The 21623-nt window shown below is 49.9% G+C and overlaps 1 protein-coding gene across 1 annotated transcript in view; it reads right to left on the bottom strand.

The window, feature by feature from the left end:
* The window catches only part of LOC125087548 (keratin, type I cytoskeletal 14), a 28648-nt gene continuing 7025 nt past the window's right edge, over window positions 1-21623 (bottom strand). Inside the window, exons 1-8 of the mRNA XM_047707983.1 lie at window positions 3843-4428; window positions 2535-2617; window positions 1829-1985; window positions 1528-1689; window positions 1313-1438; window positions 989-1209; window positions 845-891; window positions 1-255 (exon numbers count right to left, since the gene is read on the bottom strand). Of these exons, the coding sequence (XP_047563939.1) occupies window positions 158-255; window positions 845-891; window positions 989-1209; window positions 1313-1438; window positions 1528-1689; window positions 1829-1985; window positions 2535-2617; window positions 3843-4373 (1425 nt within the window). The 5' untranslated portion in view covers window positions 4374-4428 and the 3' untranslated portion in view covers window positions 1-157. Of the gene's footprint in view, window positions 256-844; window positions 892-988; window positions 1210-1312; window positions 1439-1527; window positions 1690-1828; window positions 1986-2534; window positions 2618-3842 lie in introns of the transcript that reaches the window.

Genomic DNA, 21623 nt, shown 5'->3' with positions numbered 1-21623 from the left:
TTGTGCAACTCACAATGAAGCTTTATTGATTGCCAGGAGGGGGAAAGGGTGAGGAAGGACTCAAGTGTGAAGTGCTTGGCGGGCAAGAGAGGGGATCCCCCAGTGAGATCTGTGTCCACATGGGGGGCCTCCTAGGCCTGAGCGATGCTGAGCAGCCTCAGTTCTTGGTGCGAAGGACCTGCTCGTGGGTGGACACCACCTTGCCATCGTGCACATCCATGACCTTGGTGCGGATCTGGCGACTGGAGGAGGTCACTGGGGAACAGGAAACAGAGGGTGTTACCAGCAGAGGACAGGCAGTGGAGAAACAGAGTGGGGAGACCAGGGAGCTGATGGGACTTAAATGAACTATCTCCCTGCTGCCCTCTACCCTGACTATCCCTTCACTCACTGCCCTATCCTAGCACTGATACCATCAACACATTTTTTTCAGACTAGAGCTCCCTAAGGTCAGGAGCAGAGTCTGTGTCCTCAGACTGGAGGCTCTTACAGACTCGGACCAGACTGGTTCAGTCCAGATCAACCCACGTGGACTGGTCTCATGGGAAGAGTCACTTGGGGCCGGGGGGCGGGGGGTGGGGAGGTGAGGGGGGGGGCTGTCCTTGGTGCTGAACACCAGAACCATGGGGTCTGCCACAGACACCAGGGGACAAAAGTAAAAAGTAGAGGCCACCAGCTCCTAACACTAAGGAAGATTTAGAAAATGGCTTCTCCTTCCCAAAGAGGTTTATTAGGGATCCTGGGTGAGAAAACTCTAGCTCAGCCCCTCAAAAAGCCAACTCCCTAGACCTGCTGGGAGACAGGAAGCGGTGATGTCCAGGCCTGATGAGGAGGAAGGTCTTACCGTCTCTGGAGGACTGAGAGCCAGAAGAGAACTGGGAGGAGGAGAGGCTGTGAAGACAGAAAAGGGCAAGATCATTAGACACAGGGAGTAGAACAGGTGAATGGGGAAGAGGGAAAGGACTGGGCTGGAGGGCAGTGCACTCACTGGGCATCCTCGCCCTCCAGCAGGCGACGGTAGGTGGCGATCTCCTGCTCCAGCCGTGTCTTCACGTCCAGCAGGATCTTGTATTCCTGGTTCTGCTGCTCCATCTCGCAGCGCAGCTGGGCCAGCTGCTCCTCCACGTTGCCGATCAGGTCCTGGATCTGGGCCAGCTGCATGCAGTAGCGGCCTTTGGTCTCCTCCAGGCTGTTCTCCAAGGATGCTTTCTGTGAGGGAGGGAAAGATCAGGGAGTCGGGGATCAATGAGGGTAGTCACTCCCTCCTGCCTAGTCCTGAGTCCAATCCATGCCTGGCAGCTAGCTCGCCTACCATGCTGAGCTGGGACTGCAGCTCGATCTCCAGGTTCTGCACCGTGCGCCGGAGCTCGGAGATCTCGCTCTTGCCGCTCTGCACCAGCTCGCTGTTGGTGGCCACCTCGCGGTTCAGCTCCTCTGTCTGCAGAAAAGAAAAAAAAAAAAACATTCACACTAGAAATACCTGGAAGGCCAGTCTTCTGGGTCCCTTCCACCCGGGATGACACCCACCTTGCTGAAGAACCAGTCTTCGGCGTCCTTGCGGTTCTTCTCTGCCATCTTCTCGTACTGGTCGCGCATCTCGTTCAGGATGCGGCTCAGGTCCACACCGGGGGCGGCGTCCATCTCCACGTTGACATCTCCACCCACCTGGCCTCTCAGAGAGTTCATCTCCTGCACAACCAAAGCACAGTCCGCAGTCAGGATCCTCACTGTGGTTCCCCAGTCAGAGATGTTCCTGGTCTGAGTATTGCCCTCCCCCATCTCAATTCCATCCCTTCCCTCCCAGCTCATCTTCTAAGCCAGCCCTCACCTCCTCGTGGTTCTTCTTCAGGTAGGCCAGCTCCTCCTTCAGGCTCTCGATCTGCATCTCCAGGTCAGCTCTGGACAGGGTCAGCTCGTCCAGCACCCGGCGCAGGCCGTTGGTGTCAGCCTCCACGCTCATGCGCAGGTTCAGCTCTGTCTCGTACCTGGAATGACCCGAGAGAAAACGAATGAGACACCCATCCGGGCCACACTGAAGGCTTTGTTCTCTGCCCCCTGCAGCCACAACCAGCCCCCGCTGTGGGTAGTTTAGGGAGTCCATCTTGAAAATGGCATGGTTGGACACAGCACCCATTGATGGCTCAATTCTGAGCATTCCTGGGGGCAGGGAATAAAGAAGTTCATCAGGCTGTAGAACTCGGGGAGCGGGGATGCTTCTGGCCCCACAACCAACAACAGGCAGGACTCCAACTGCAATTGCTTCCTGCACTTCAAGGGCAGGTGGGGAAGTAGGGAACACCTCTCCCTAAAGCAATGGCACCCAAACCTGGCTGTGGATCAGAATTACTCAGGTAGCCTGTTAAGAATAACTGAATCAGAACTCCAAGGGTGGGGCCCAAGAAGCTTATATTTTTACAAGCACCCCAAGGGGTTTTCACGTGGCCATCCTGGCAACTTGCCAGATCTGTTTAGGGAACATGAAAATGCCCTAGCCTGGGAAGATTGGACATCCCGAGCCACCACTGCAAACTCACTTGGTCCGGAAGTCATCAGCAGCCAGCCGGGCATTGTCTATCTGCAGGAGGACATTAGCATTGTCCACAGTGGCCGTGAGGATCTGCAGATGGAGAGGACACAGGTCGTTGGTCAAACAGACATCACTAGCCAGACTTCACTGCAGCCTGAGACATCAGGCTTACTTTCCTGCTCTCACCTGAGTCTCCCCTTCTCCCAAAGCCTTTGCCACAGCAACCTAAAGGAGAAGTCCCAGTGGTCCAGCTCTGACCCAGGACTTTGCTGACTCCTGGTCAGAAGAATGGCTAGAAACAGCCCTGGCCTTGGAACTGAAAGCCCTTGAGTCACGGCTCCTGGTTCCACCACTGATGGGTTGCAGGGCCTCAGTTTCCCCCACCTACAGAGGAGAGGAGGGACCTAAGATTCTCAAGACTCCCTTCCCAGGTCTGATTCTCCTCTTTGCATCAGCCAGCCCTGCCAGTCTTCACACATTCCTTTTCAAGCCTGCGAGATCATGGGACCTCAAGTGGGGCTTTCCCAAAAGAGGAGACCCAGCAAGCCCAGGGGATAAGAAAAGAAGAGGCAGAAGAACAAGAACAAAGATTGAACCCTGGATTGGCTGGAGTTCCCTCCCTCATCATCTGATTTACCTAATCCACAGAAGACATCAGAGCCAGACGCCCAGAAGCAGGATCAGTGGGGAGGGCTCCCAGGTTGGAGCAGGGGGTAGGGGTGGGGCTGGAGTCAGGTGACACCAGTCCCCCAGGCTCCCTCCTGTGCAGGCCATGTAAGGTGGGTCATCACTGAGTGTCTCTGCTGGGTTTTTGTGGGCCCCCCCCCTTCTGTGGGGAGGGGCCGGTGCCAGGGCCCATGGGCGGCAGCCGCCACGGCCCAGACTAATGAGCTAATGAGTGGTTTGGGTGTCTAGCCTGGTCCCGTTACAGCCTCGCTCCTCCCCTGTGCTGGGCAACAGGTAGCTGCCTCCTGCATTAGCAAGTGGGCCCAAGGGTTCTAGACTCAGTTCTGCCACTGATTTGCTGAGTGGCCTCGAGCATTTCCCAGCCCCTCTCAAAGCTTTGACTTCTCCCTCTGTAAAACACAAAGGCAGGAATCCCCTGTCTCACATGGCCTGGGGTCTGGAGCCCAGAAGGCCATGAGCTAGGCCAGGGACGCTGACCAGCTCTGCCAGAGGTGTCTGGAGCCAGAAGAAGGGATCTGGGGTTGGAGTCGGCCCTGACTTGGAATCTAAAGATGCCAGTGGCCTGAGGCCTCTATTGTTCCAGTGTGAGGTCGCTGGAATGACAGGTCCTGCTGCCCAATCTGCACACCTTGTTCCGCAGATCCTCAATGGTCTTGAAGTAGGGGCTGTAGTCCTTGATCTCAGCGGGCCGCTGCCTCTGGTACCAGTCCCGGATCTTCACCTCCAGGTCAGTGTTGGCCTCCTCCAGGGCCCGCACCTTGTCCAGGTAGGAGGCCAGGCGGTCGTTGAGGTTCTGCATGGTCACCTTCTCACTGCCCACCAGGAGCCCGTCCCCACCACCAAAGCCACCGCCGAAGCCAGCACCGAGGCCACCACCAAAGCCACCACCAAAGCCAGCACCCAGGCCACCACCATACCCTCCACCAAAGCCACTACCCAGGCCCCCACCAAAGCTGCTGCTGCTGCTGAAGCCGCCACCGTAGCCACCCCCCAGGCCGCAGGCACCCCCGGAGGAGTAGCGGGAGGAGGAGACGTAGGCGCTGGGGGCCCGGCAGGACCCTCCAGCCAGGACAGAGGACATGCGGCTGGAGCCACCGCCGATGCCACAGGAGCCCTTCATGGAGCTGGAGGAGGTGAACTGGCGGCTGCAGGTGGTCATGGTGCCGAGGAGGGAGGTGAGTGAGTGAGGAAGCGAGTGAGTCGGCAGCGAGGAGAGAGAGGTGCTCAGGTAAGTTGGAATAGGATGTGGGTGCTTTATACTCCTGAGTAGGGGGCGGGACTGGCATTTTCCATTCCCCTTGGCTTTCATCACCCACAGCCAGTGCCAACTCCCAGTCAGATCCCTCCCTTCCCCCGCCTCATCACGTCTATCATATTTTACTGGAAACTCATTGTTTGGGGTGTTTTTGGTTTCTCGTCCCGCCAGGCGTGATTCACATAGGAGGTGTGGGCCTGCAGGCTATACTTTCCCATCCGGCCCTAGGAGCCACGGCCCTCGGGAACCCAAGCACCGGGCTCGGCCAGGCGGCGGGGAGTAGGGCCTCTGCACCACAAACCTGGGTCCCAGGAACCAGGTGGGCCTCTGACATCCACAGAGAGGAAGTCCATCACTCCAGGGGGTCCCTGGCTGGAAAAATGCCAGCATGGCAAGGTTACGGGAGGCACAGCGATGCCCTCTCAGCATCACCATCTATGGAAAAAGACAAGAAGTTCTTGGGGGTCTTCCCAGATCTGACCTGCTAGGCTGTGCTAAGAAGCCTGTCCCATCCTGGAAACATGCCCAGCCAGTCCTGTGGCTCAGGCTCCCACCCTGCCACCCCCCTGAAGGGAAATCCAAGAGGCTTTCCCCAGCCCTGGGCACAGACTCTGAGATCCTCCACACACCTGTGGGTGGACCCATGGCATTGGCTGGCCAAGGGCAGCTGGCCAAGGACAGGTGGCATGTCAGGCACAGCCAGAGCCATGGTGAAAGAGCATGGAGTCAGACTGCTGCTGGCTCTGCTACGGACCCCGTGCCACCGAAGACCCGAAAGTTCTCTGAGCCTCAGTTTGCTCATCTGTAAAGTGGGGATAAATATCCTCTGCCCTGCCTCATGCAGTCAGCTCTGAGAATCCAGCGTGGTAGTGTATGCAAAAGGGGTTGGTAAGCCAAGTGTGGTTAGCATTGCTGTAGCCTAGTCTGGGCCCAAAGAGGAGGGAGCAACAGCCCTGGAACAGGACAGGAAGGACTTTTCCTTCTAGCCCCAGGGGCCTCTCAGCCACCCCCTCCCCGGCCACTGCAGTGGGAGAGGCTGGCTCAGGCACCCTTATTGGAGCCCTTTTGGAGCTGGTCCAAGGGGTTTGAGGGTGGGAGGAAATGCAGACGCTGGGAGCAGACTTGCAGGACCCTGACTCCCGAAATCCCTGAGGCTCAGGGGACGTTTCCAGGAGTCCATTTGGCTCTGCCTTGGAGGTTTGCATATCGGGACCTCAGCTGCCCTGCATCTCCCAGACAACCTCCAAAGCCCCCCCCCCCCCCCCCCGCTCTAGCCACGCCCCGCCCTCCCGCCAGCCCCTCCGCACCGTGGACCCCAGCAGGCATGTTGGGCGGAATGCAGTCGTGTCTGGGGCTGCCTGATGCGTCCCATCTTCCCAGACAGGCCCCAACAGCCCCCGCTGGAGGCTCCAACGCACTTCCTAGGATCAACTGCTCCCAGAAGGGAAGCAAAACCACTCTCTTCCCCCAACCCTGACTGCCACCAAGGCAGACGCCAGAGAGCACCCCCTCACTGGGGCTGAGGAGCTCAGAAGACAATGCTGAGACAGACACTTGAGGCTGTGGGCTCCCCAAATTTGCCGCCCAAGGACTTGCAAGGATCTGAGTAAGTAAGGGCCACACCTCGCCCCACCCACCCCTGACAGACACTCTAATCTCCTTCCAGAGGATGGTCCCCCACCCTGGCCCAGCCCTACACCTTCCCCAGTGAGAGGCAGCAGGGATTTTGGCTGAGGGACAGATGCATTTGTTAGGAGGCATATTGCTATTGGGTGTGGCAGGGGACCCACTTACCAGAGAAAAATACAGCACCCACAGGGACCTGAGCAGTGAGAATAGGTGCAGAGCCCAACACCAGCTTTCTCTGTGCTGCCCACCACCCCGTCTCCCCACCTGCAAGGAACCACGGATAAAATCCCTAGAGCACAGGAAACAAGAAAAGCTCTCCGTCTGCACACTTAACCTGATTCGGTGGAACCCAAAAGAGGTTCCTTCCTTGCCAGCCTCCAAGGGAAATCTAAAAGTTGAGAGGGATAGGGAACCGACGACTGACAAGCTCACACACACAATCTAAGAAGAGACTTTTGCCAGCCCTCCTTACCCCTACAGACCCTGGAACCCCAGCATGGAATAGAACTCTGATCTCCTCCACCTCCACCCTGCCAGCACCCAGGATTAGAACCCTGGCCTGGATCGTGGGACTAAGCCCTACAGACATGGAACCAGGCACAAATGGTCTAGTCTGGCGGTCACGACATTTTGAGGAGAGGCCGCTTTCGGGGACAGCAGGAGTTCATGGGATGGGGGTTTGTCTGTTGGGCGCTGGACTCCTAGACAGGCTCTGTGTGGACACTGGTACCTGGCCTTCACTCTGGCTGCCCCAAGAAGGAGGGGGCAAAAGAGAAGTCTAGGGCGGTGTCTCCTGTGGTTAGTGAGTCTCCCTGCCAGCCTGCCTCTGGGGACCAATGCCAATCCAAACAGGTGGGGTGGCTGAGCCAGGCAGCCCCCCCAACAGAGCCCGCATTGTGTGCTGAGGATGGGCTGGGCACCCAGGGGATGGGTTCCTTTTTTTTTTTTTAAGACTTTATTTATTTATTTATTTATTTAACAGAGAGAGAGAGAGAGAGAGAGAGAGAAAGAGAGAGAGCAGCAGAGGGAGAAGCAGACTCCCCGCTGAGCAGGGAGCCTGACATGGGGCTTGACCCCAGGACCCCGGGATCACAATCCAAGCCAAAGGCAGAAGCTCAACCAACTGAGCCACCCAGGAGCCCCAAGGGTATGGGTTCCTAAGGAAGGAGGGGACTTCATGATATCCCAGTTCAAGGAAAGAGGCAACACCCCTGTCCTCAGAGCCCAGTCTAATGGAAGAGACAGTCCCTGCCACCCAGAAGCCCCCAGCCTACAAGGAAAAAGAGGATACACATCAAAATTACTTAAGATTTGGACAAAGATAAGAAAAGTACAATCCCTAGGTATTAGTATCCTGGGACTGCCATGACAAATCACCACAAATGTGGGTTCAAGTAACAGAGGTGTATTCTCTACTGCTCTGGAGACCAGAAGTCCAAAATCAAGGGGTCAGCAGGACCACCCTCTGAAGGCTCTAGGGGAGAGCCCTTACTTACCTCTTCCAGCTTCTGGTGCTCCTTGCATCCCTTGGTTTGTGGCAACAACACCCCAATCTCTTCCTCTCCATCTTCACATGGCCCTTTATGTCTGTGCCTGTCTCTCTGTGTCTTTTTCTGTGTCTTCTAAGGACACTCATTCAGGGGAGCCTGGGGGGGTCAGTCAGTTAAGTGTCTGCCTTCGATTCCAGTCTTGATCCCAGAGTCCTGGGATCGAGCCCCACATTGGGAAATCCCTGCTCAGCGGGAAGCCTGCTTCTCTTTCTCCCTCTCCCTGCTGCTCCCCCTGCTTGTGCTCTCTCACTCTCTGTCAAATAAATAAATAAAATCTTTAAAACCAAAAAAATAAAATAAAATAAAAGGACACTCATTGGGTTTGGTGCTCACCCTAACCCAGTATGATCTCACCTCAATTCTTACATAATGACATCTGCAAAGACCCTATTTCTGAATATGGTCACACATTTCAAGTTGCCGGTGGACGTGACTTTGCAGGGGACACTGTTCAAAGGACCCACTATACGTGTAACAGACCAGGACCTGTCCACATTGCAGGAGCAGGGGTAGACACTGGGTGGAAGCATGGCTGTAATGAGATGTGAGCAGGGCCAGTCTAGAAGGCTTCTAGGGACAGCTGGGAGCTCAACATAGAAGGACGCTATGGAATGGGGCAGCAGAGACACAGAATTTTCAGGTGTCCAGGCTACATTTCCCACCACCCAATTTCTCTAGGCCCTTTACACACAGACAACTACTCTGGGAGAGAGCTCTTTTTTATATTGCTTTTAAATTTTTTTAAAGATTTTATTTATTTATTTGATACAGAGACAGAGAGAGTGCACATGCACAAGCAGGGGGAGGGGCAGAGGGAGAAGCAGGCTCCCTGCTGAGCAGGGAGACCAAGAAGAGCTCCAGCCCACATAACCTGAGCCAAAGGCAAATGCTTAACCAACCAAGCCAAGCAGGCACCCCTGCTTTTAAATTTTTATTTTAAAATCATTAAAGTTGAGAAAATAATACCGAGAGTTCACGAGCACCCTTCACCCAGCTTCCTCAATAGGCTCATGTTACATAAATATTGAGCAACAGATGAGTGGATAAAGAAGATGTGGTATATATACACAATGGAATACTATGCAGCCATCAAAAGAAATGAAATCTTGCCATTTGCGACGACGTGGATGGAACCAGAGGGTATCATGCTTAGCGAAATAAGTCAATCGGAGAAAGACAACTATCATGTGATCTCCCTGATATGAGGAAGTGGAGATGCAACATGGGGGGTTAAGAGGGTAGGAGAAGAATAAATGAAACAAGATGGGATTGGGAGGGAGACAAACCATAAGTGATTCTTAATCTCACAAAACAAACTGAGGGTTGCTGGGGGGAGAGGGGTTGGGAGAGGGGGTTGGGGTTATGGACATTGGGGAGGGTATGTGCTATGGTGAGTGCTGTGAAGTGTGTAAACCTGGCGATTCACAGACCTGTACCCCTGGGGAAAAAATATATTATATGTTTACAAAAAATAAAAATTAAAAAAAAATTTTTTTAAATATTGAGCAACTGTCAAAACAAATAAATTAACATTGACCCAATGCTATTAATTAACTACGGACTTTATTCAATTTTCTGGCTTTTCTACTAATGTCCCTTTTCTGTTGCGTGAAGGCACATTCCATTGGCTGTCAGGTCAGCTTGGTCTCTTCTGGTCTGTGACAGCTCCTCAGTCTGTCCTTATATTTCATGACCTTGACAGTTTGGAAGAGGTTTTGTAAGACCAAAATATCCCCCAGTTTGGGTTTTCCTGACAATTTTTTCATCACCGGATTGAGGTTCAGCATTTTGGCAAGAAAACCAGAAAGATGTGTCTTTGTCAGTGCATTGTCTCAGGTACAGAAGACATATATTAAATGGGTTTATTGATGTCCATTGGTTAAGGTAGTGTTTGCTGGATTTCTCTGTGGTAGCATTACTATTTTCCCACCGAAATTAATAAATACCTTGAAGAAGATACTTGGAGACTGCAACCATTCTGTTTCTTCTTCAAAAAAATTTTTTTGCATGAATTCTGTGTCCATTAGCTGTGGGAAAGAGCTCTTGATACCCAGTGAGCTTGAGAACCTCATTTTCCCTGGACTCCTTGAGGGACTATGACTTTTAAGAAACACTTCAGGGAAGGGGGTCCAGGCCCAAGAAAGGACTCTTTCTTCCTCTCTCATTCAATCCCAAAGCCAGACTGGCCCTCCCCAAACCCTCTCTGTACCCAGGCCACTGTCCTTGAAGACATACTAGCTATTTCTCTTTTTTTAAAGATTTTATTTATTTATTTGACAAACAGAGACAGAGAGAGAGGGAACACAAGCAGGGGGAGCAGCAGAGGGAGAGGGAGAAGCAGGCTCCACGCTGAGCAAGGAGCCCAACATGGGGCTCGACCCCAGGACCCTCGGATCATGACTTAAGCTGAAGGCAGATGCTTAATGACTGAACCACACAGGTGCTCCCATACCAGCTATTTCTGTAGCAATTGAGGTCCAGCATCTTTTCCTAGGCCCCCACCAGCCTGGAGGAAAGAAGGGGACAGTCAGTGTCTTCCCAGTGTCACAGGTAGAAAGTCCCTTTCCCCACCAAGTCCCAACCTTCTGTCTGCTTGTAGCAAGAGTAAAGTCTCCTAGAGCTGAGGGCTGTCACTTCTAGAAACGATATACTGGGGCCTGAGCCTACCTGGAGCTCAATTTCTGCCTCCAGAAATTGTGGGTTAGCATGGGGACAGGTAGAATTGCAGGCACAGGAGGTAGCTGGGAGCCTGGAGCACCTCCTGGAGGCCCCATGTCCCTGTTCCCCTAGAAAGGTCTGCCACCCACTGGTTTCCCAGGCCAGCCTGCCCATCTGGGCCTTGTCCTTGTGAGAGCCTGTGCTGACACAACAGATGGGCCGAGCCAAGTGTTTCAGTGTCCATGGCCTTGTCTGTACCTGCCAGCAGCTAAGGACGACAGCACAGACATCAACTGTCCCACATTATGGATGCAGGAGGCTCAGAGGTTGAGGTAATTCCCAAGGTCCACAGAGAGGAAGCTGGTCAGCCAGGATTCAGTCCCAGCTCTGCCTGGCTCTGAGCCTCACTTTTCAAGGACCAGTCCCCTCCTGATAAAGGGTCCCTGAAAGTCAGAGCCAAAGGTGGCCTCAGGGGACATGTAAACCAGCCTCCTAACTTTACAGATGGGCAAACTGAGGCCCCGGGAAGGAAAAGGTCATGTCCAAAGTCACACAGAGCCTGCTTTGCAAGTGCAAAAGGTTTAACAAGTGTTTCCCAGAAATCAGAGCTAGGTATGTTGCGAATACGTTGGGTGAAAAGAGCTGTGCCTGCACCCCAGAGTCACATTTAGGTTGTTAAGAATATGAAGGGTTAGGTAGCCAAAGCCCAGCAACAGATGTGTTCAACTAACCACCTATTAGCTACCTACTCACGGAAAGTAAGACTTAGATTTTCTAGCGAATTTCCCATAATGCTCACTGAAAACTAAGCTCCACCCCCTACAACCCAGCCCCCTCACCAACCCTATATCCCCAGCCATTTTTCCAGCCTCTGCCTAATTCCTACTTCTGTCCTCTCTTCCTGCCCAAATTCTTCATGTTCTTTAAGACCAAGCCTCAGTTCAACATACAGATTTAAGATACGGTTTCTGAAGACTGTGTGGCATAAAATAGAGGAGAGATGAACAAAAGGGAGGGAGAAAGGGAGGGAGAGGGGAACAGGAAATTGGTAAAGGTCTGTGAAAGGATGCATGGGATAGATGGATGGGTAAGTGGATGGGCAGATGGATGGACGGATGGATGGATAGATGGGCAGATGTACAGGTGGATGGATGGGCAGGTAGATGGGCAGATGGATGAATGGATAAATAGATGAACTGGCAGGTGAGTGAGCAGATGGAAGGATGGGATGATTGAAAGGAAGGACAATGGATGGAAATAGAAGAATGGAAGGTGGATAGATAGTGGGTGGATACGTGGAGAAAGGATGGATAGAAAACAGAGGAAAGGCAGTCATCCCACCCACCCCAGGGTGGGAAGCATCCTGCAGGAGCTCTCAACTTAGCTGCACTTTGGCAATGAATAGATGCTGAGCAAGAGAGGAAGTGAGGAAGGACATCTCTTTTGCTCACCTGAGCAAAGACTCGGTGGCATGAAATGCTGGTCGGAGGAAAGGACAGCACCTAAGCGTTGCTACAGCACGGAGCTGAACTGCCTGACAGAACTGAGAGCAGGTCAGGGAGATACAGGTGGAGCTGAGGATCGCAGACTTTCTCCTAACAACACTGGGGGGACCGAAATTTCCACACACGGGAGTGACCCTGTCAGGTGTGTTTCATAAAGACCCCTTTGGTGTCCACACAGAACATACTCTGGGAGAAGGGACAGAAAAGGGAAAACCTGGAAGATGTTGCCTTGTCATTATCCAGGTAAGGGATGGGGTCGGCTTAGACCTCTCCTCTGCCTGGAAGGCCCATCCCATCACCTTGGATCACCTGGCTTTCCCCTTCTCAGCCTTCCCACTGCCTCTGGGTTGTGTGCCAGCCCCCAGGAGAGCTTACTATAGTGCCTGAGGGGGCCACGAAATGTCTCTCACGTAGTAGGTGCTCAGCATGTTAGTTTACTATAATTACTCCAGCCTGATGGCGGAGACAGAGCCCTTGTCCTTGGAGATGTCCAGTCTGATGAGGGAGGGCAAATGAGTGTAGAACTTTCTCTACTCTCCAAGGGGAGCCTGGAGCCGGGGAGCCACCAGGTGGGGTGGGTAGTACATAGAAGACTTCTTGGAAAGGGTGCGTTTGACTCAGGTTTTGAAAGAAGGAAGAGCCCTGCATGGGTGGAGTGGGGAGAGGGCAATCCCAGGCAGGGGAGTGGCTGTGGGAACTCCAGTGCCAGCGGTGAGTCGAGAGGAATGTCAGCACCTCAGCTGGAATGGCTGTGTCAGGAGTCCTGAGCTACAGGGTCAGCAGAACAAAAGGCAAGGGAGGGAAAGGAAAGCAGTCCCCCAGTAGTTCCAGGACTCATGAGTAGAAAGAATAAGACCTCCACCAGACAGAGGCTGGGTAGTAATCTCAGTGCCCTACTGCCCTCCCCCAGACTGAGCCATCATGTGGGACTGGGGAAGGCCCAGGGTCTCCCAAATCAGTCAGACAAGGTTTCCAGGCAGGGCTCCCCCACTGATCAGCCATGTGACCTTGGACAAGTCACTGCAGCCCTCCCAGCGAGTTTCCTATCAAATGGGTATAGGAGTTCCTACTTTGCAGGATTATTGAGAGGACTAGATTACTCATGGTAAGTGGCCAGCATGGTGCTTGGCACAGAGTAACAATCTGGCAAAAAGTTCTCTTAAAGTAAGCCCTAGAGTTTGACCAATGGGAGGCAGGGGGTAAGCTTAAATGGAGAACAGGTGTCAAAACTCAGGCAAAGACAGAATCCAAGAAAAATGAGGGGCCCAGGATAGTGCTGGGCAGTGGAGGAGCAAGAGGAGGGAGGCCTCAGGAGAGCTGCTGAGGCCACCAGGCCCAGGTGATGAACTGCTGAGTCTGTGAGGGCCCAGCCAGGGTGGAGTCTATGGGAATGGGCAGGCCCGGAAGCCTGCCGGGAAGAGTCATCAGGATGGTTTGGGTGTGAGGAGAGAAGGCATGGGAGCTGCTGTAAGGCCCACATTCTGAGGATGGAGGCCCAGCACTCCCTCCCCTGCCTGGAAATGAAGAGGACAGGGAAGCAGCAGCTCAGGGATTCCAGTGAGGCCCCGAGGTCTCCAAAGCCCCACCAGTCACTCAGCATCACCCAGAGGCTGGTTCTTCTTCTCCCAGGCCTGCCTATCTGTGCAATGGGGCGACATCTGCATACACACACACACACACACACCATTATTTCTGCGTCACTCACCTCCAAAAAAGGGGGCTGGATCAGCTGATGATAAAAGACACGTGTACAATAAAACTGAAAATATCCAGCAACGGTCAAAGACAAATCAAAATTAGGTAATAGGGCACACTGATAAACATGTTTTGGTTGCAAGCAAAGGAACTTGAATTCGTTTCAAAAAGAGGCAATTCATTGACTCATTGTTCTCTCCCACTCTCCCCTCCAGCCTCAACACATACATACAAACACACGCATACACACACAACCCTTGTCCTTGATCTGCCTCCTGACTTCACCTGCACACGCCAGCCACCCCCGTGAGGCCGGGACCATAGCTGAGACAGCCCTGAACTAACCCTTCAACCTCACGGTCAGAGAGGATCAGCTCAGGACCCTGATATCATGAACTGAGCCGAAGGCAGAGGCTTAACCCACTGAGCCACCCAGGTGCCCCTTGCACTAGAGTTCTCCCTCCAACCCCAGGGAGGGCTGATATGGAGAGTGGCCAGAATCTTATATGACCAACCCAGCAGGCAACCTGCCTTCTGTCCATGACCAAGGAAAAGGGATCTGGCATCAGAAGAAGGAAGGCACAGATTTGGCCCCTAACTTTACAAGCTAAGCAGCTACCCCAATGCGTGTCTACCGCCAAACTCTACGGAGGTAGCTGCTATCCCCATATGTCTCTGGGTTTCTTGGCAGCCAAGACAAACAGGAAAACATAATGGAATATGAAGCCTTACTCAGAAGGAAGCATATTTGAGCATCCAGAGACAAAAACGTCTTCTACGTTCTGAGGTGTGAGAAGAATCTATCTTCAGAGATTCTGAAGGATGTGAAGAGCTTCTGTTTACTGAGTCCCACTCTGTTAAGCACAATGCTAGACATTGCCACTGATACTCTCATTAAATCCTACAAACCCCCTTGGGGAAGGTGTTGCTGAGTCTCTGTTATAGACTTAGAGAGGTAAAGGCAGGGAAGCTCCACTGGGAGCATATCCCGTGAATAGGTAGGTGCCCCCAAAGGTGCTGATGTGCTCCAGAAAGTCAGGTTCCCGAACCCTGGCAGCATGGCGGCCTGCCTCCTGTAAGCACCAAGTTCTGGTCCCTTCTCCTGGGTACTCACTGGCCAGAATTCCAACTGTCAGCACCAAAGACCTCTGCCTGGGGGCCTTCTCTGGCCACCAGAGCCCATTCTGCCTCTGCACAGGGCAGGCGGTAGTGCTGGAGATTTAACACCCCTCCCCTGCCTGACAGCCCCCTCAGCCTATCAGGATGGGAGGATAAACACCCCAGCTCCCTCGTCCCCTGGGAGGAACTCTGAGGGGGTTTTACTTCACTGTCCCTAAGAATTACACTACAGTGGTCCACAGTGTTTGCTTGCTGGATCACACACCCTTATTAGCTCCCTCCCCTTCCCTGTCCCACCTACCCTCTCCCTAATGGTGTTTCCTGAGACTCCACCCAAAAATACTTTTCGCACTTCAGTTCTTTTTTTTTTTTAAGATTTTATTTATTTATTTGACAGAGAGAGACAAGTAGGCAGAGCAGCAGGCAGAGAGAGAGGGGAAAGCAGACTCCCCGCTGAGCAGAGAGCCCAATGCGGCGCTTGAGCCCAGGACCCTGAGAGCATGACCTGAGCCGAAGGCAAAGGCTTAACCCACTGAGCCACCCAGGCATCCCTCACACTTGAGTTCTTGTTTAAGGATCTGCTTCTGGAACCCAAACCAAGGTACCTGAGAGGGGAAATATATATATTAAATGTGATATATTATGCTAATAGATAAAATATATTATCTTATATACATTATAATAACATAATAAATACTATAAATTGTACTAATATAAGAATATGGAGCACTTAACTTACAAAGAAGAGTACTCTTTATCATAAATTCCACATAGTCCATCCTTCATAGGATGCTTTCATCGATTTTTGCCAAATTCTTACAACCTGTAGTGGCAATCGACAAGGAAGTTTAGTTCTGACATGAATGCTCATTGAAGTTTTTATTTATGTTGAAGAGGAGGATCAAAGAGAAACAATACAGACGTATGCCCCAACTTGAGCCATTCATCAATGACATGAGTAACCTCTTCGCTGAACTAGATTTCAAATACAGAAAGCAAATTTTCTTACAATTTTTGCCATTAACAATGCAACAGCTAGAGGCATGACACTCTTTTAAGATTAGTCTGCTTTAAATTGGTGCAGCCACTTTGGAGAACAGTGTGAAGATTCCTTAAGAAATTAAAAATAGAGCTTCCATATGACCCTGCATTTGCACTACTGGGTATTTACCCCAAAGATACAGATGTAATGAAAAGAAGGGCCATCTGTACCCCAATGTTCAGAGCAGCAATGGCCACGGTCGCCAAACTGTGTAAAGAACCAAGATACCCTTCAACGGACGAATGGATAAGGAGAATGTGGTCTATATACACTATGGAGTATTATGCCTCCATCAGAAAGGAAGAATATCCAACTTTTATATCAACATGGATGGGACTGGAAGAGATTATGCTGAGTGAAATAAGTCAAGCAGAGAGAGTCAATTATGATATGGTTTCACTTATTTGTGGAGCATAAGAAAAAACACGGAGGACATGGGGAGATGGAGAGGAGAAGGGAGTTGAGGGAAATTGGAGGGGGAGATGAGCCATGAGAGACTATGGACTCTGAAAAACAATCTGAGGGTTTTAAAGGGGAGGGTGGGAGGTTGGGTGAGCCTGGTGGTTGGTATTATGGAAGGCATATATTGCATGGAGCACTGGGTGTGGTATATAAACAATGAATTCCGGTATACTGAAAAGAAATTTAAAAAATCAAAATTTTTTTAAAAAAAGATTAGTCTGCATTATTTTTAGCATGTTTCCTTAAATTATTTAAGTCTAGATTTTCTTAAGTCTAGACAATCAATAAAACACAACATATCTAGCCCTGATTTGTAGCATTTACCATTTCCAAGGTGTGAATATCCTACTGCTTCACTTTGTGGGGGGGGGGAGGATGGGCAGGAAGAGGAGGGGTTGGAGGGGGGCTGCCAAGGAAGAGTTTGACCACAATAGGCATGCGCACAACTCAGTACAACTCCAAGCCCGGAGCAGCCCCTTGTGGATGCGGGCTGACTTCACTCTGCTCCTGCAGGAACTTGCCCTCTCTGCAAACTTGCTAAGAGTGAAATAAGTCAAGCAGAGAGAGAGTCAATTGTCATATGGTTTCACTTATTTGTGGAGCATAACAAATAGCATGGAGGACAAGGGGAGATGGAGAGGAGAAGGGAGTTGAGGGAAATTGGAAGGGGAGGTGAACCATGAGAGACTATGGACTCTGAAAAACAATCTGAGGGTTTTGAAGGGGCAGGGGGTGGGAGGTTGGGGGATCCAGGTGGTGGGTACTAGAGAGGGCACGGATTGCATGGAGCACTGGGTGTAGTGCAAAAATAATGAATACTGTTATGCTGAAAAAATTAAAAATTATTAAAAAAAAAAAAAAAAAAAGAACAGCAAGGCCAGGTGTCTGCTCCTCTGGAAAATCACCACAGAGGTAGCAGACTCCCTGATAACCTACCTACCAGTCATGCACCCTTAAGGAGGTCGCCCAGCCTCCCTGAGCCTCCGTTTCCTCACCTGTAAAATAGGATGAATATGGTGCAGGGACATAGCAAGGAATCTTGGCAGAGAGGAAGCAGGAAGGAGCCATTTGCTCCTTAGGAGGAAGGACACTACCGTCTGTCCCCAGCCTTGCTGCAAGAATCAAATGTAATAACGGGTCCCCTTCAGGTAGATACTAACACCCTAAATTCACGAAAGGAACTGAAATTCAGAGATGAAGGGATCAGCCAAGGTCATACTCCAGGCTCAACCCCAGGTTGACCTCTTGCCTCCTTCCACTATTCCACATTACCTTCTGCGAGGGAATACAGTCTAACTTTAGGGTTTTTTTTTTTAAAGATTTTATTTATTTATTTGACTGATAGAGATCACAACTAGGCAGAGAGGCAGGCAGAGAGAGGAGGAAGCAGGCTCCCCGCTGAGCAGAGAGCCCGATGTGGGGCTCGATCCCAGGACCCTGGGACCATGACCTGAGCCGAAGGCAGAGGCTTTAACCCACTGAGCCACGCAGGCACCCCTTTCTTAAAGGTATTTTAAGTAATCTCTACACCTAACGCAGGGCTTGAACTCACAACTCCAAGATCAAGGGTTGCTGGCTCTTCCAAATAAGCCAGCCAGGCACCCATGTTTTTAACTAGGAAACCAATGTGGTATTCAACAAATGAACTGATTTTATAGTTCTTAAATTTTTTTATGTACTTTTTTTGTTCCTATACACACACACACACACACAATTTTATAGATACGTGTAAAATTGTATGCACTCTTTTTTTTCCTTCCTATTTTCATGGATCTCTTCATTCCCTCTACTATCCATTACACCCACCTAGACTCCCACCCTAACCCCAAGGTAATCCATGTTAATAACATATGCACCCTTTCATATTTGCAGTGCTCCTATGTACGCACACACATATGCATTCACATAAATTCACACGTAAGTGTGAATACATACATATTCACATAAGTGAGGTCAGCATACTACCTGTTCTTTTCTGAGCCTGCGCTTATTTCCCTTTCCCCCAAAACCTTGAAAAATCTCTTCTAGCCATCCTACACAACTCCAACTTATTGACTCTGGTGGCTTCTTAATACTCCGTAGTATGAGCGAACCCCTATGTACTCAACTGTACACTACCTTTGTTTTCCTTTTTTGGTCACTGTAAATAATGTAGTGATAAATATCCTCGCACCCATGCCCTTTTATTTCTATTTTTTTTATTCATTTAATAATGAAGCCCTTTGATCATTTGAAAGTCATCTTGGATGTGTACTCACACGTAACGAACCCAGAAAGGAGCCCGAGAGAAGAAAAACTCTGGGAACTGAACAATGGATGAATGTGTTTGGTTTTCGTATTTTTTTTTTACATTATCACACTATCCATAAGGCAGATAAAAGCTACCTGTTTTATGTGTAACTATCCTATAATCATAGGACAGGAAGGGACCCCGCGCCCCAGGGATGTGTTTACAGGGAGTCGAGTCAGAAATGGACTCTCTTTCTAAACAGCTGACATCTTTGCTTTAACACCTCTTGACTTGCTCAAAGCCCTGAGGGCGTCCTGGACTGTTGAGGGAAGGGGGGCACAGAGCTACATCCGCCCATGGCAGTGACCACACAGCACATCAGAGGAAGCCTTGGTGCCTCAGCTCTGGCAAGACCAGGCTCCCATCCTCTCACTGCTCAGGAAGAAACTTGCTTTCTCTTCCATGCAGCTCATCAACACCTACCATGGTGGCTGCCTTGTACCAATATGACAAGGGGCATGTGGAATCCAGAGAAGCCTGTCCTCAAGAAACTTGCTTCTGGGGAACCTGGGTGTTTCAGACGGTTAAACGTCTGTCTTCTGCTCAGGTCACAATCTCAGGGTCCTGGGATCAAGCCCTGCATCCTTGGCCCCTCCCTCCTTGTTCATGTGCATTCACTCTTTCAAATGAATAAATGAAATCAAAAGAAAGGAAGGAAGGAAGAGGGAAAGGAAGGAAGAAAGAGAGAGAGAGAGAAAAAGAGAAGAGAAAGGAAGGGAAGAGAAAGGAGGGGAAGGGAAGGGAAGGGAAGGAAAGGGAAGGGAAGGGAAGGGAAGGGAAGGGAAGGGAAGGGAAGGGAAGGGAAGGGAAGGGAAAGGATAGGAGAGAAGAGAAGAGTAGAAAAGAAAAAAGAGAAGAGAAGAAGAGAAGAGAAGAGACTTGCTTCTGAGTCCATGGAAACCTGAAAGAGCAGAGGTCTGCAGTCCAAATCTAAGGTCTGACTCCACAAATCCTTACTAAGTGTCCCAGATGTGCTGGGTGCTAAGGGTTGTGGGGACCAGCAAAACAAAAAGCTTCATTTGTGTTTACGTCTCAGGGAACTGTCAGAAGGCCTTAAACAACAAGCCTCAGAGGTAGGAAGACAAACATAAGAAATGACTTATCTCAGACACTAGGAGGGACCCTGTGCTTTTTATAGCCCTTGGAAACAATGGGCCCAAAGAAGGCAAAACCTGACGCGCTTACCACTCATTTATTTACATCAGCAGATACACTTTATGGGCTATCATTAATTCTCACTCCAGCCATTGTTTTAGCTCTTTATGCAATTATCTAAAAGAATATTTCACAAACTTTGACACTAACTCAAGCCTAAAGAATCTGAGGGTGTGTTCAAAATAAAGTTACAAGGAACATTCGGGAGCACACAACCTCCTCATCACAGGTGCCATGATCTTAGGAAATGGGAAAGGCCAGGCAAGAGCAAAATGCTGGTCTGATTTGGGACTTGAATCTGAGCTTGGGGAATCCAAGCAGCAAGTCATTTCCAGAGGGCAAAGCTAGTTCCCTTCTTGAAGGAGAAGCTCACATTTCTGCCTTGATGCCTTCCTTTAAAAAGGGTTCATGTTTTGGGGCGCCTGGGTGGCTCAATGGGTTAAGCCTCTGCCTTCAGCTCAGGTCATGATCCCAGGGTCCTGGGATCAAGCCCTGCATCGGGCTCTCTGCTCGGTGGGGAGCCTGCTTCCCCCTTTCTCTCTGCCTGCCTCTCTGCCTACTTGTGATCTCGGTCTGTTAAATAAATAAATAAATAAATAAATAAATAAATAAATAAATATAAATAAAAACCTAAGGGGCGTCTGGGTGGCTCAGTGGGTTAAAGCCTCTGACTTCAGCTCAGGTCATGATCTCAGGGTGCTGGGATCGAGCCCTGCATCAGGCTCTTTGCTCAGCAGGGAGCCTGCTTCCCCTTTTCTCTCTGCCTATCTCTCTGCCTACTTGTGATCTCTGTCTGTGAAATAAATAAATTAAATATTTTTTAAAAAAAAAACATTTTAAAAGGAGTTCATGTTTTGTCTCCACACGATATGACAATGAAAAGGAGAAACATGTTTTCTTCTCAGGTAGTTTTACTAACTAGCTGGAAGACCCTAACAAAGTATTTTTTTCCCTTAATTAGTTGAAGCCTCACTTTCCTCATCTGTCAAAGGGAGGCCTTTATTTCCAGAGTTCCACCAGTTCACTGGTGGCAATAGGCACCATGAAGACACAGACACAGACAGCTTTTTTAGCTAAAGAGTATTCTGCATCCTCTGCTCTGACGTCTTATTGCTGAACAACTCATAAGCATGTGATCTAGTTCAGGAGTCTTTTAGCAACCAAGACCAGGAGTCTATCTCTATGTGAGGATCCTTTCATAAGGTCACCTTTGAAAGGGAGAGATGAGTTCATTAACAGCAGAGATTTTTTTTTTAATTTTTTTATTTTTTCAGCATAACAGTATTCATTACTTTTGCACCACACCCAGTGCTCCATGCAATCTGTGCCCTCTACAATACCCACCACCTGGTGCCCCCAACCTCCCACCCCCCACCCCTTCAAAAGATAATACTCCAATTTGGTGAGCAGGTTTTGAAACAGGTACTCTCATTCCCTGCTGGTAAATTATGTAGAGTGGTACCACTTCTCTTGAAATGAACTGGACAGTATAAGTCAAGACCCTTGAAATAGTCGTTATTTTCTCATCTAGTAATTATACTTCTGGGAATCAAGCCTAAGAAAATAATGCAAAATATTTATAAAAGCTTTATGCAGAAAGAGGTTATTGCTGTAATATTTTAATTTACAGCAACAAAAAAAAAAAAAAAACAGTGGAAACAGCATTGAAATGTGGACACTTTTAATAATATAGGAAAGTACTTCTCTTAAAATATTAATAAAATTTAATACAATGTGATATAGTGTGATTGTAGATGGATAGGTAGATAGATAGATAGATAGATATACAGACAGATAGACCTGTAATATATATATATATATATGACAGAAACTCACCAAAATGTCATTAGTGGTTGCCTTTGGGTGTTGGAATTTGAGGTTCAATCTGAGTCATAACCTCACCTATGGCCCAGAAGACAGTATCAATGACCATAAATAAGGACACATGTTTGCTGAACAACCAACAATGATCATGCATTACAGAGTGATGAATCAGGCTCAGCAGCCTTAAAAGATGAAAAGTATTTTTCCAGGTATAACAGGGACTTT

Source organism: Lutra lutra, chromosome 16 (genome assembly GCF_902655055.1).
Source record: "Lutra lutra chromosome 16, mLutLut1.2, whole genome shotgun sequence".
In the NCBI taxonomy this organism is placed as follows: Eukaryota; Metazoa; Chordata; class Mammalia; order Carnivora; family Mustelidae; genus Lutra; species Lutra lutra.
This window is presented reverse-complemented; position numbering and strand designations above follow the sequence as displayed.